General features: G+C 36.2%; 2 protein-coding genes across 6 annotated transcripts in view; one reads left to right on the top strand and one right to left on the bottom strand.

Annotated features, from left to right (window-relative positions):
• Positions 1-2,111, top strand: part of LOC134546333 (uncharacterized) — a 127,653-nt gene extending 125,542 nt beyond the window's left edge. For 2 of the 5 annotated variants that reach the window (XM_063389099.1, XM_063389102.1), the window contains exon 14: positions 362-2,110. In XM_063389099.1, the coding sequence (XP_063245169.1) occupies positions 362-499 (138 nt within the window). In that variant the 3' untranslated portion in view covers positions 500-2,110. Of the gene's footprint in view, positions 1-361 lie in introns of all 5 variants that reach the window. The other 3 variants (XM_063389100.1, XM_063389103.1, XM_063389101.1) reach the window with 2 other exon arrangements.
• Positions 2,112-2,476: 365 nt separating this feature from the next.
• Positions 2,477-13,432, bottom strand: part of LOC134546332 (uncharacterized) — a 314,337-nt gene continuing 303,381 nt past the window's right edge. The window contains exon 4 of the mRNA XM_063389098.1: positions 2,477-11,716. Coding sequence (XP_063245168.1) covers positions 10,094-11,716 — 1,623 coding nt within the window. The 3' untranslated portion in view covers positions 2,477-10,093. The remainder of the gene's footprint in view (positions 11,717-13,432) is intronic.

Here is a 13,432-nt window from a genome sequence, read left to right as displayed (position 1 = left end):
AGCTTTAGTAAATTAACCAACCCAATTCTCTGGACCTTAATTATTTCATTCGTCATTTAAGTAGTTTAGAGATGAGAAGATACTTAAGTAGAAATGAAGTTTTTACACTGTGAATGTTATGTTCACAACGGCCTACGGGATCTGTAGTTACTGCACATATTTTCTAGACACTGACAGTCTTTTAGTTTATATTATATAAATAATGCTAAATTGTGTGCATGCATGCTCATGAAGCTACAGTAATTTTTATTGCTCCTCTGACATTGTATTGTATTATGTTATGACAAATTTATTTTCATAGCTGAAATTCTGTTTTAAAGTTGAACAACTTTTTAATCCCAATCTCCATTTCCATTTGCAGTTGTCAATGTTGGCTGTGAAAGATTACAACAGAGGGCGCATGTACCTGTCGGACCTGGCGAACCGGGAGGGCATCCCTGTGTTTGAAGACGTGGCGGAGGCTGTTGATTGTGTCATTCAGAAGTGCAGCAGGCGATAGCGACGGTTTGCCTCCTTAGCGCCATTCAGAACTGAGCTGGTCTCGCTCACTACTTTACTCATCACAGTGGATTCAGAATGCAAGAAGGGAGAGTTACTCTGGTTCATGGAGCACTCGGCATTTTAATTTTGCTTGCGATCGTTACTTAAAAACTAGTCTTAACTGCTAACCTCAAGTTCACTAACCTCGAGTACCTTAAACCTAAAATAGTTGAGCATTTCGGGGAGTGTTTCATTCCGATCCTCTTCCATCTGCACACCTATTTTGCTCACGATATCCTTTCCCTGCTCCTGGCTTCCTACACCGCAAGACACATTCCTGGTGGCAGTATGTTGAGCTCCGTGGGCCAAGAGTATTGGACGTGCTATAGTTTTTGAAGCAGCTACCTCAAGAGGACAGACTAAATGCTTATACAGTGGCAGGAATTGTTCGCGGGACGACAGTGGCGTGCCCAGTCCGTCTCAACCCATCCCACCCAAAACAAGGAAATGGTTTCAGCACGCTAACCATGCCAAGATGTGCCCATGTACCTGCGAAGCTTGGAGAACATACAAGTACAGAATTTTCCTCTCTTAAGATTGCAGCTCTGTTAGAATATACCAGTAGGTTCTCTTAAATGTTGTATTTTAGAATATGCACCACTATAGTTAAGTCTCCATTCAGGATTAAAGTTTTGTTAGAATTAAATTTTCTTTGTTATTAAAGAAGATTTAAAACTGCTGACTTTTAGCTGAATGTACACATTTTGCATTTCAACATATATTTACAGAAATAAAATAGGCTCACTTTTTAGAATGGTAGTATTTTGTAGTGAAATGCATGATAACTTGAATGGTCCTGTGCGATTTATGCCAAAGCTTGGCTGAAACCAGACACATGAATGTGAGGATAGCAATGTACCTGATGACAATGTGAAGTTTGATGTGGGATTTGTGGATTCAGTTGGCATAACAAGTACTTACAGACATTGCATTTATAAATGTAGTATATATAGGAACTCTATCTAGGTAAATTTTGTGTGTACATAATAGCCATTAGGAATGAGTTGTGTGTCTTCTATGTTATGTTTCGAGTGCAATTATTTTATCTGTTCTGTGTACAAAATTAAGAGTTTTTATGCAGCTCAGAAGTATCAATTGCATCGTGTATTGAATGCTTGCTGGTAATGCCAAATTTGAGAGTAGGTTTTGATTTTTTTCACTTCTTGCATCACATTTGTTATATTAATGTTTTATTGTGCACACATTTTAAAATCCATTAATATTTTAGACTGTATGTATCCTTTAAAGAAAATATTCTCTTCAACTTGGCACCAACAACCAGTAGTTGAGGGGTTGTATTTTATATTCGTATGTAGTCTGATTTTGATTTTTTAACTTGTGTGTTCTCCTTACAGATGTGCTTAAAATGTTGATATTACGTAATTTTTATGTGGTTATATTAATGTTCAGATTTAATTTTTGTTACTGTGAAATCTTTTTTATTACACTTGTGAACAATTAATGTTATTAAATGAATGTAATATAGTGGCTGGTCTCACTAATTTTTTTTAACTTGTGTATTTATTGAAGAATGCCCATTAAAATTACTAAGTGAACCACTGCATTAAAACTGCTTTTATTTTAGACATCGTCATGAAATTTTGTTCCCTTTTCTGATTTAAATTCTCTGTTGAATGAAGTCCAAAATAAGCTAATGCTTGCCAGTGGTGCCAAATTAAAAGGTTGTGCATTGTATTTTTGTCAGCACAACACCACACATTATTAAAAATAAAAATACAGGCAATATTGGTGTAATGCAGTTGGCATCTCAGGCACATTTTCAAGTCATTCATTTTATTTTTTTTAATGTGTATTTGAAGCTCTTGTAATCCAGAGAAAAAATAGAAATGTAGGTTTAAATTAGTATAGAACAAAGTACAACTAGGTTACTAAGTATTAACTGAGTGAATTTATTTTAAAGGTACCTAACTCAAAAAAAAGTCAACATATTAATTTATTTTGTCAAAAATACAATTTCTGTTTGAATGTGATAATGTCTTAAATAAAAAAAAAACTTTACACTGTCAAACTATATAAATACAAATAAGTCCTAGTTTGTCATCCAATGCTGAAATAAATGTGAAAACCTAATAATTGATCAGTATTGATGTAAAGCATCATATTAGCATTGGAACCACTATTGAAAAAAAATTTTCAAGTTAAATTATTTTGATGCAACAATTACAGTAACCAATTACTAAATGAAACTATAGTTACGTACGTTTCACCCTATTGCTAGATGTCAATGGAGCAAGGCTTAAAATTGTTGAGTTTGATTCATTCTTGATTATAAACCTCTTGAATACCCTCCAACCCAAGAATTTTAAATGGCACGGTTCATACCAATTCCAAATTCTTGATGAGCAAGTCATATTAATCATGGTTCAAAACCCACTTTTTAAGATGTTCTGTGCAAAAAGAATGCTATGTTTACCTTTATTCTTCTATCAATTTGACTTGTGGTCAAACAGTGTTGTGGGTTACAAGATAAAAGTACACATCACTTTCAAACAAACCTAAGAAAATGGAACGTGAAGAAACCTATGTATTGGCAAAGACATATTTTGTTCTCTTAAACTTGGTAGCTAGGGAGTACAACAGAGAAATTTGATTAGGTACCAGGAATTTAGGATTACCTATGGAAATAATAATCTTTCATACAAAATCTTAACAAATAGCTGTAGTTCCAGGTGGTGCCTTAAACATTGTTTCCATGAAGGCAGCTTTTGGCGACTTAATTTGATTTTAGTTGGAATGGAACCAAGCTAATTCTTTTGTCCATAGCCATACATATAAAAAATTAAGTATTATTCTGCATTTGTCACTGAAAAAATGACTAGTAATTACACTCAAAAATTCAATAGAAAACAGATCAAATTTCCATTGCTGGATTGCAACAATAACTGGGGTTGATACTTGTAAAACATTTTACATAAATGTAATCTTATATGTTCCTACAGCACATTAAAGATATCAAATTGTATACACTAATCACAATTTTGTAATTACAGAATTTATTCCCTGTTAATGCCACAATTGATGTGTAAAACACTAATGTTGTGTACATATACATGGATCATAAAAATTGAAACACATGAGTTAAAATACAGATTGGTATTTCTTAGGCTATACAATACTTTCAAATTCATGGTACATGCATTAGGAAGTGATAGAATGCAACTAGACAAACACAAGACACCACACAATGTATGCTCAACTCAACGGTGAAGCATTAGAGGGGGCTTTCCAGAAAATATAAACAGTCATCTGTGTTGTGGATCTCCAATGACATGGATGCAAAAGAAAATCAAGAGAAGGCAGAAATGCATCACACATGGGCATGTGGACGGCGATGGTAGAGAAGTACAAAATTTGAACCAAGAACGTCTTCCAACAAGACACATGCGAAGCCTATGTCACTTTTTGGCAGAAATTCTCAACAGAAATTGTGTTGTGGGATTTGTGTAATTGAAAGTTGTTGAATACAATATTTTCTTCGAATTATTTGGTGCTCTATCATTCCGTCACTATCTTGTTTCTCATTATTTCATAACAGCACGTACTGCCCTCTAGTATATCACTGGTTGCATACATTGAATGGTGACTTGCTCTTATCTAGTATTATCACTACCCAACATATGAACCACAAATTTTGAAACAAACTGTATATCTAACCCTCTTTCCTCAGATAAAGCAGGTATGTCCCTTTTTATTAATATAATAAATGGAGTTTGTTTTGGTCATCCCCAGGTATACTTGATAGTGCATGAGCCATGGTACTTCCATATTGTGTTCAATGTTAGTATTAAAATTGCTTTAGTTATTGCAATTTTCTTCTATAAATGAGGTAGAAATGCCAGTTAAATAAATGCCTTCATTAAATTGAATATTCAGTCTTAAACACTTTGGCTTTAGTGAAAATAATGATTTGTTACTTCTAGCTCACAAATAATTTTTTTCCTCATTAATAACTTAATAAAACATTTTTATGCTTTGGTATACATGTTATCACAAAACATTTATACACTTCATGAAAATGGCAAGAATTTATGACAAGTTCAGCAGTACAGATGCTGGTTTTTCCTTAGCTTGTGCTTATCAAACCAACAGTAAGCAATATTATGTTCGTACAGCTGCCAACAAAAGATCATTATAACACTATTTTATGCCACGTAATATCATGGGGTTATTGTAAAAAGTTGGTAAGTCCAGTTTCTTATATCTGGTGTCCAGAAGTGAAATGGATAGTTTAAACATCAACATATTTGGCAAATATTTGTCTCATAGTTGTTGACAGCAAAATGCTTGTACCTATGTGTCTACCAACTTTACAGTACCTCCACAATTTCTGTGGTTCTGTTATCTTTATTGACATCTTTGGTGTCTTGAAAACAGAAATCATAAATATGTAGGACAATGTTATTTGTAAGAGTACATGAAGGGATACGTGTGCATTCATCCCTTTCAGTGTTACAGAATAAATCAAAACTTCAACTGAGAATTAATTACTTTGTACAGATTATACCATTCCTCTCTTTAGTACTCACATTTTTTAAAACAAACTGTATTTACAAATAAAATCTTTTCAATAAAGTAACAGCATATGAAACACTGGCTGAGAATTCCTCAAGCAGCCTAAATACAGTCTAGGTAAACAATTACATTATCTATTGTGTACAGTCTTGTGTACTTTAACCATAAACATGGGAAAACAGCACTAACATTTACAAGGATAGATATCACAATGAGTGAGGTTTCTTTGGCATTTTCACAAAATCTTGAACACTAAAAAAAGTTTTTCCTAATCTGTTGCTGTCATTTCTAAGCTTGGAAGGTTCAGACCCTTGTCAATTCCTGCCTGCTGGAAGCAAAACCTTTTAATCTGCTTGCTTGATAGTTGCACCAATAATTATTACTTCTTTGGTTTGACAACAAATGTGTGATGTCACCTAAAATTTTGAATGTTGGTCTTGGTGAGGCTACACATGTGTTTGAAGTGGACAGATGTAAGGTTGAATCTTCATCAAGGCCAAATATCTAAACATAAGTACCATGCTATAGGAAACCAGATTTATAAATAGAGTAGTTGATTTGAAAAGGCACAAGCTATTGAGTTATTGAATTGCAGCTAACAACTCATCTGAATGTACTGGTTGTGTTGGTTAGCAGGTTCAATCAATTTAATGTAAACGCGTGTGATCTGTATTAGTTCTGCACTAATTATAAATAAAATTCTAATTTTAAATTCATTGGAAGTATCTGAAACATTTTAAATTTAAAACTCAATAGATAAAATTTAATTTAACACAATTTTATCATTAAGAACATATTATAAAGTTAGTCTCGATTGTTTTCAGCACCATCGCAGTGCTCTTGCTACATTATGTCAAAAAAGATGAATATTGTAGTGGCAGAGCCAGAGGAGGGCTTGAGGGCAAGTTGCGCTGGATAAAAATACAGTTTCTAGGAAAAAATATTTCTTAACACATGCGTCTCTATTGGCCAATGAAATATGTTCCAGGTGACTCTGGAACTAATAGTCTTCATGACAATATCATTGTTTAACACAACTGTGCGCTTGTCAAAATGAATGTCGGTAATTATGCACAAGTTGCTATTCCTACAAATTAATTTTGACAAAGAACAACAATACCGAGGCAGTAAATATTATTGCAGGCAAAGCTTTTAACATAAAATTTTTTTTAAAGTAATTATTCACAGAGTTTTACTTTATTATGTTGGTCTGTTCATTTTCAACATTATTATCTATGTGTAGGCTTTGCAATTGTTCTTTAAGAAATAGAATTCAGATGCGACCTTTACCAGATACGGACTAGTTCTTCCTTAATAAATAATTGAGCGATATATTTCAACTATTAGTCGTTTGGTCAAGACTGATATGATGGAAAATATTACCGAATTTACATATGCAATTAATTCATCAGTTTAAATCATAACACAGTGATACCATAAAAATAATTTTACACTTATCATTTTAAACTAATAAAATCTATTCTGCATTAAATTTTAGAGTCTCCAGTACCCTAAAAAATATTTTCATTTCTTAAGTATAAAAATTGATTTCACAACAACTATCATAAATGAGTGTCTCATTTGACTAAGTACAGAGAGGTTTTAGTACACATCACATCCACCATTGCTTCAAATATCAACTACATACGTTCCTCAATAGCTAGTTGTGGGACATGTTCCACATATACCTACAGTCAGTACTCTTTAATCTGGCATTCTGTGTTCGGCACATTCTGTAATACTGGAATCACAATTACGTGATGGTGCAATTCGAAGATGGAAATGCAACAGCAAAATATAGCAATATTGTGAACATAATTTTTTTTTACCTGGGCAACCAACAAACAAAATTGTATATAAAATGTTTATTGCTTTTACATATGCACCAGACATACGACAGCCATCAATGCTTGCAGTTTTTTTATAGATATGTTTGAGAGAGTAATTTGTTTAGTTAAAATTTAACATTCAATTGAAAAATCGCTGTGTGTAAAAGTATTTGAGAGATTTCAGGGATAAATTTAGTAAACAAAACCTTTAAAACACAAGAATAATAATATAATTACCATTGCACCAGTTTCACTACCGTTCAAAAACAAAATTTGGACTCAAAATTCAGTAGTGCTGTGCCAGTGACCAGATGGAAATAGAAAATATTCAATCGGGAATTTTATAGCATCCGCCATTATTGTCACGCTGACGTCTTAGATATATCAAACGTGAATGGTTAGAAATATTGGTGTCGCCGCCATCACACTATTGTGATTCCAGCATAATCCGACAATGGTGTTCAGGTTTTTCTGGAGATTCAGGCGTTTGTTGATCTTGACTGCCACGTTGTGCAATTTCTGCTCAGTGTCAATCCTTCTTGCCATACATCAACTTATTAGAACTGGTCTTGAATATCATTGTACCGAAGAAATTTTCTTTGGTATTCCATTTAAAACTGCATTGACGTCCCATAATCCTGCAATATACGGCCGTGAACCGGAACGTCCAGATCAAAGAGCTAACAGTAATATCTGTGATACATAATGAGTTATACATGAGCAGGACGAAGTGGTGGCAACTTGGCTAAAGTAGTTGGAGTACATACTGATGATTCGGAGCTCATATGTAGTGTTTGTATGATGTTTGTTGTTGTATGTTGTCCTTAATGTCTTTCACTTTGTTCTAACTCATTTTCCTGTAGATTTAGATTCAAAAACGTGAAGAATCATTAACACTGGTAAAGTACAGTTTGGTTAAACTGAATAACTTTTGAATTCTTACTGTTTTCATTCATTCAAGAAGGCATTAAAATGAGGTACCACTTGACCTAACATATTGTGAGATGAATCACATATAACACAGGCTATGCTTAAGTGTAATTTTGTGCAGTTGTAGAGAAACAAACCACGACTACCGGAAGTTGATCCAAAATGTTAAAACTACGATAATTGTTTTCTTTCAAAAATGCCGCCAAGTTTATGTGCGCACATTTCTCATACAATTTCCCTGCCCCCAACACGTCACAATTCATCACGAGTGCGGGCGCTCACAGTCTCTGTCCGCTAACTGTGCTCGACCGACGGCGCTGGGGTTTTGTGCGGCCTGCTGTACGAGGAGTCGGAGAGTGTCGGACTCCACTGCACGGCTTACGGCGTCGTCAGAGCGATGAGGATGGGCATGCGGTAGTTTATGGTGTTGGTGCGTTGGCGGGGTTGTATTGTATACGATATAAGCTGTAGACGAGACTTGAAAATAAAATGAAAAATGGTAATTTTTATAAACCGGCAGAATCCTACGTCTAGATTATCAATTCACTTGCTTGGATTTTGTGCGACTCTATTGTGATTTAGAATCGTTACAGATTTCATTTAATTTCCAGTATATGCTAAATGATAGCCAAGTGTTATAATACAATATATATAATGTTCTTTTATCGACAGTTTCAGTCCTAATGTAAAAACTTGAAAATTTTAATTTTTACAAGATTGAATATGTTTAGCCTGAAAGAGAATATGTAATGTAATTTTTTTTTTTTAAAATGTGGAATCGAAGACTGAATCCCACGAATTATTGAGGGGTTGCCAAAATGTTGTAGTGTTATGCAGTTTAAGACATTTTACATCAAAACTTAATATCACAAAAGGAGTGCAAGAATTAAAAATAAGAGTATCTTTTGTGCAACTTAATTTCGCAAAGAACATTGAAATTATTATTCATGGCTATAAGACTAGTCGGCAGTGATGCCATTACAACTCACAGCACTAATTACTGGATTAAAGGAAATAATCAATCGTGGCCGCAGTTAAAGAATCATAAGAGTCGATTCATGTAACTTGTCACAAATCTGACGGTTCTCAATAGTAGTACCAGTGGTTACCCATTTACAAAATGTCAGTGTTTATTTACAAACACTGACAATCATATGGAGTTGTTTACAATCACTGTTGGCAGAATAACAGTGGCGGAAGGATTCGTAGACAGTTTGTACTACTTTTGAGAAGTGCCACATTGAAGACAAGTCACATGGCACTGACTACACAAGAATTTGCCAAGAGTGATTCGGACAGAGGCGGAACGACTAAAGTTTATATCCCCTCGCTTTGAATAAAATACGTTTTTTGGATTCGGCACTGATGTCGGTACTTGAATACCATGATCAAACGAAAAGATGCAAACCTGAGGCCGGAATACGAATTGAGTATCTTCTCACTGCACTTCTTCACTTATTAATTAGGTACATATTTGCAATACATATGTTAGATATACGTCTGCTTTTTGCATTCTACCTTCAAGAATAAAAACGCACAAGCTCACTTTTTTTCCAAACGCAAAAAACATGTACAAGAAATGATTATTCTTGAGAACCTACAGGAAACATGATATAAGCGCATACGTTTTGTATAGTTCTGGTTTGTTTATATACCTCCTCTACCAATCTCTATCACATATACAGACCCATATCATAATTATGCACAGGAGGGTTAAGAAATACAAGATATAGTGGTTAATATGAGCTCTAAATAACAGTGGTACAGTTAGTAAATCATACTATCGGCTCTGCTTCCTCATCACATAGGCAATACAAAGAAGTTCTATTGCCAAATATTTTTCCCCTGCATAAAAGTTTTAAGAAAATACAAACTAAAAAAAAATTAGCATTACTTTGAAATTTGGGAATGAACAATGTAACTCATATATACATTTTCGTCTGTAGCAGTTTTTAGAAAAAGTCCAGCTTCATCCTGCTAACATTAAATTATTTCATGTACGTAACACTTTATATAGAGAATGTGATTTTTGTTTTTGTAAAACTGGTTGTTAAAATTTTCTCTGAAGTATAACAAAGTTAAGATTACTTCTATAATAGGTACACTGTACAAAATAGTATTCTGCATAACGATAGGCAAAGGAACAAATGTTTACTACATCACATACACAGAGAATTAATTATAACACAATGATTGCAGTCACTAAGCAGTCTTCCTGATATGATCACAAGCAACGTGTCTGTCTATGTGTCAGATCAGCGTCACGCCAGCTCCGTGTAAGCGCCGCGCGACTTCTTGTACTGCACCACGGAGCTGGCGTGCTGGCTGGTGCCTGGCTGGTAGTTCCTGCTGCCTGCCGCCGGCGGGTGCGGCGACACGTGCTGGGTGCGCTGCGGCTGTTGGAACGGCTCGTCCCTGGTTGTCTGCTCCCTGCTCATCTGCTGGGAAACAGAGGTCATCGGCGGCTGCTGGAATACCAACTCACTGTTCGATTGCTGCTCAAACTGACCTCCTGCTTTCTCCTGCTGGTGAAACATAGTCCTCTGCACATCCTGGAAAACCAACTCTCGGCCATGATGAAACTCGCCATCTGCACTTGCCTGCTGGAAGAAGGAGGCCCTGGAGGTTGGTTGGAATGCCAGGTCCTTGCCCGAGTCCTGAAACTGCTCGTTACGAGTCGCCTGGGGATACGCCTGGGAACGTTGTAGTTGTTGGTACAACTGCTCTTTACTCGCATGCTGGAACTGACTCTCTTTACTTCTTGGCGTCTGTGTGACTGGCACACTTCTAGGAACGTGCTGGTATGGGAGATCTTTGTTGGGGTCCTGACTGTTCGACATGTCTCTGCACGGCCTGTGGAACGCAGCCACACCCGACTGCTGGAAAGGTATTGGCACCTTGGCGTGCTGCTGCACTAGTTCGTCCCTGATGGGATGTTGGAACGTGACATTTTGGTTTGGCTGATGGCGTTGTTGGAACAATGCGTCTTTAATTGGCTTCTGAACGGGAACTTGGAACGATGGAGTATTAGGCCTGCTGGTCGGCTGTTGGAACACCAGCTCTTTTCTTGGTTGTTGGAACATAACATTCCTGTTTATACTCACTTGCTGGAATGATTCTTTATTAGTTGGCTGATATATAACGTCCTTATTGTTTACATACTGGTACAACCCATCTTGGGCTGGAGGTTGGTATGATAATTCCCTGTACACGGGAGGGCACTGCACTTCTCTAGGTTGTTGATAGTAATATGAGTCCCTAACACTTTGCTGTGTTCTGTCCCAACTTCTCTGCTGATATGACACATCTTTATTCGACTGAGACTGATTGCCACTTTTACTTTGCTGTATATGATAAGCTTGGTCCATGTAAGGCGGCTGGTATGAGATTTTTCTGTTGTTTGCCTGCTGGTACATGTTCTCTCTATCCTGTTGTTGTTTTTGTATGTAGGAGCTATCTTTGTCTAGCACGTAGTAGATCCCGTCCATACCTACTTGGTAGGGTATGTCTCTGTTGGAACCTTGCCGATACACGTCTTCTCTAGCAGACTGCTGGTAGCCGGGAGCTCTGGCCATCTGCTGGTGCTGCTCCTTGAAGTGATACTGACACGTGTCGTCTCTGAGCTGCTGCTGCGGCGCGAAGTAGGGCACCGACTTGGGCTGGTGAAGAACTCCCGGTGGCTCTGGAAGCTTCTGGGCGTGGATCGACACGAGCTCGCCACTGGTTTGTGACCTGAGGTTCAGTTTCCGCAGCACGGGGGTCGCTGGTGCCGACCGGCTCCTGGCACTGTTCAGACTCGCGTTCTCCCACTCCTTCAGGAGAGACATTATCCGCGCCCGTTCCCTCTCCATCTCCTCCTCCCCCGAGGAGTTGTAGTCGGGACCCTGCAAGCATTACATTCCTCACGACACTGTTACTGCGCACTTGAATCAACCAGAAAACACTAGTAGAGTAATATATTATAGTCGTCGCATTAAATTGTTGTGCTCAGTTACAAATTTACCCTGTCTAAGATAGGAAGGCCACTAAGAAAGTTGCCTCAGTGCTGTTTGTCATTGTGTGATTTACTTCGCTTTCACTGCCTCGACTAAATGGAGCCTTAGTGTGTGTTCGCTCTTTCAGCTGTTGTTTAGTTTTGAGGGATCAGGGACTGCAAATTTTTTAAAATCAAATGTTAAGTAAAAAACTAACAGTAGGGGGACCACACGGGTTCTGGGACACTTTCAAGGTCATGCCCTCCCCTCCATCACCAACTGCAACCCCCTTCTACCCACACCTCCTCTTTCCTCCTCCTCCCTTATAAATTATAGGTGTAATAATAAAAATATCGTCACTTTAATATTAACAATTACAAATTCAGCTTTTATCCCCCAGACAAAAACACATGAGAGAGAGAGAGAGAATGAATGAATACAGACACACACACACGCGCGCGCGCGCGCACACACACACACACAGACATACATACGTATATACATAAAGGCATATCAGCACTATGTATTCAGTCTAAATAAGCATTATTAAAACGTTTCTAATGAAATGACGTACGTTCGGAGAAAACATGGTTAATATGTATTACACAATTTTTAAAAATACGTACATTGTAAACATTCCATAAATAATAATATATTTTAAAAATATGTACTTACCTTACATAATACATTAATAAGTAGGATTAGAAAATAATTGTCTGAAATAAGACACTCGGCTATTCGCTGTAACTGGTCTGACGAGAGAAATAAGATAAACATACATGGCAGTTGGCAGTGAGGGTGTGGCTTTGAAAGTGTCCCAGAACTCGTTTTTGCTCGTTTTTGTTGAGGTGGTTGGTTTATGATATTTGAATAAGATGAATAAGAACTTGTGTTATCTTTACATTTTTATCAGAGTGCTACAAATGCTACCATTATATTTATGTAAGTTTTTATTATTTTAATATAAAGTGCCAAGCTATTTAAATTTACTGTTATTTTGTAAAGTATTTCTGAATAATGTAATTCGACACAAGACCTATTTGTAAATATATTTCATCTATCTTTATTTATATCAATTTTCATTGGTTTTTTGCTTCTGAATTGTAGAAACATTTTTCTACTACGCTTCGGAGTGAATGTTATATTATTTTAATTGAATAATTATATTAAATTGTATCCCTAAATTCACATTAATTAAATAAATTTAATTTCACAAAAGTGATAAGTGGTGAACGAATTAAGAAAAATACTGCATTAAGACGTACAGGCATTTCACTTATCGCAGTAAAGCTACAAATGCACAACATTCCCTCTAAAAAAAATAAAAAAAAAACTCTAAGGCTCTGTCTCACACGCCATTTGATTTTTTTTTTAATTTTCTTGGCAATACTTTAAGGTAAGGGCTCTTTCTGAAGTTCTAACTTGATACTTCCTCGCATTTGTTTTTGTCAGAAACATTTTCAACTGATATTCTTTGAGTGTATTATGAGTGTAAAAAGTTGCGCAAATAATTATATACTTAAAAAGTCCTCAATCTGTCTTTAATTCAATAAAAGGTCCTGAAAAATTCTTAAGTTTTACTTATAAACCTTAAATAAACTTTTTAATATAGACTGAGAGCGTGAA

The sequence above is a fragment of the Bacillus rossius genome, chromosome 1 (genome assembly GCF_032445375.1).
Source record: "Bacillus rossius redtenbacheri isolate Brsri chromosome 1, Brsri_v3, whole genome shotgun sequence".
In the NCBI taxonomy this organism is placed as follows: domain Eukaryota; kingdom Metazoa; phylum Arthropoda; class Insecta; order Phasmatodea; family Bacillidae; genus Bacillus; species Bacillus rossius.
Note: the sequence above shows the minus strand (reverse complement) of the source record. Positions and strands in the feature narration are given on the sequence as shown.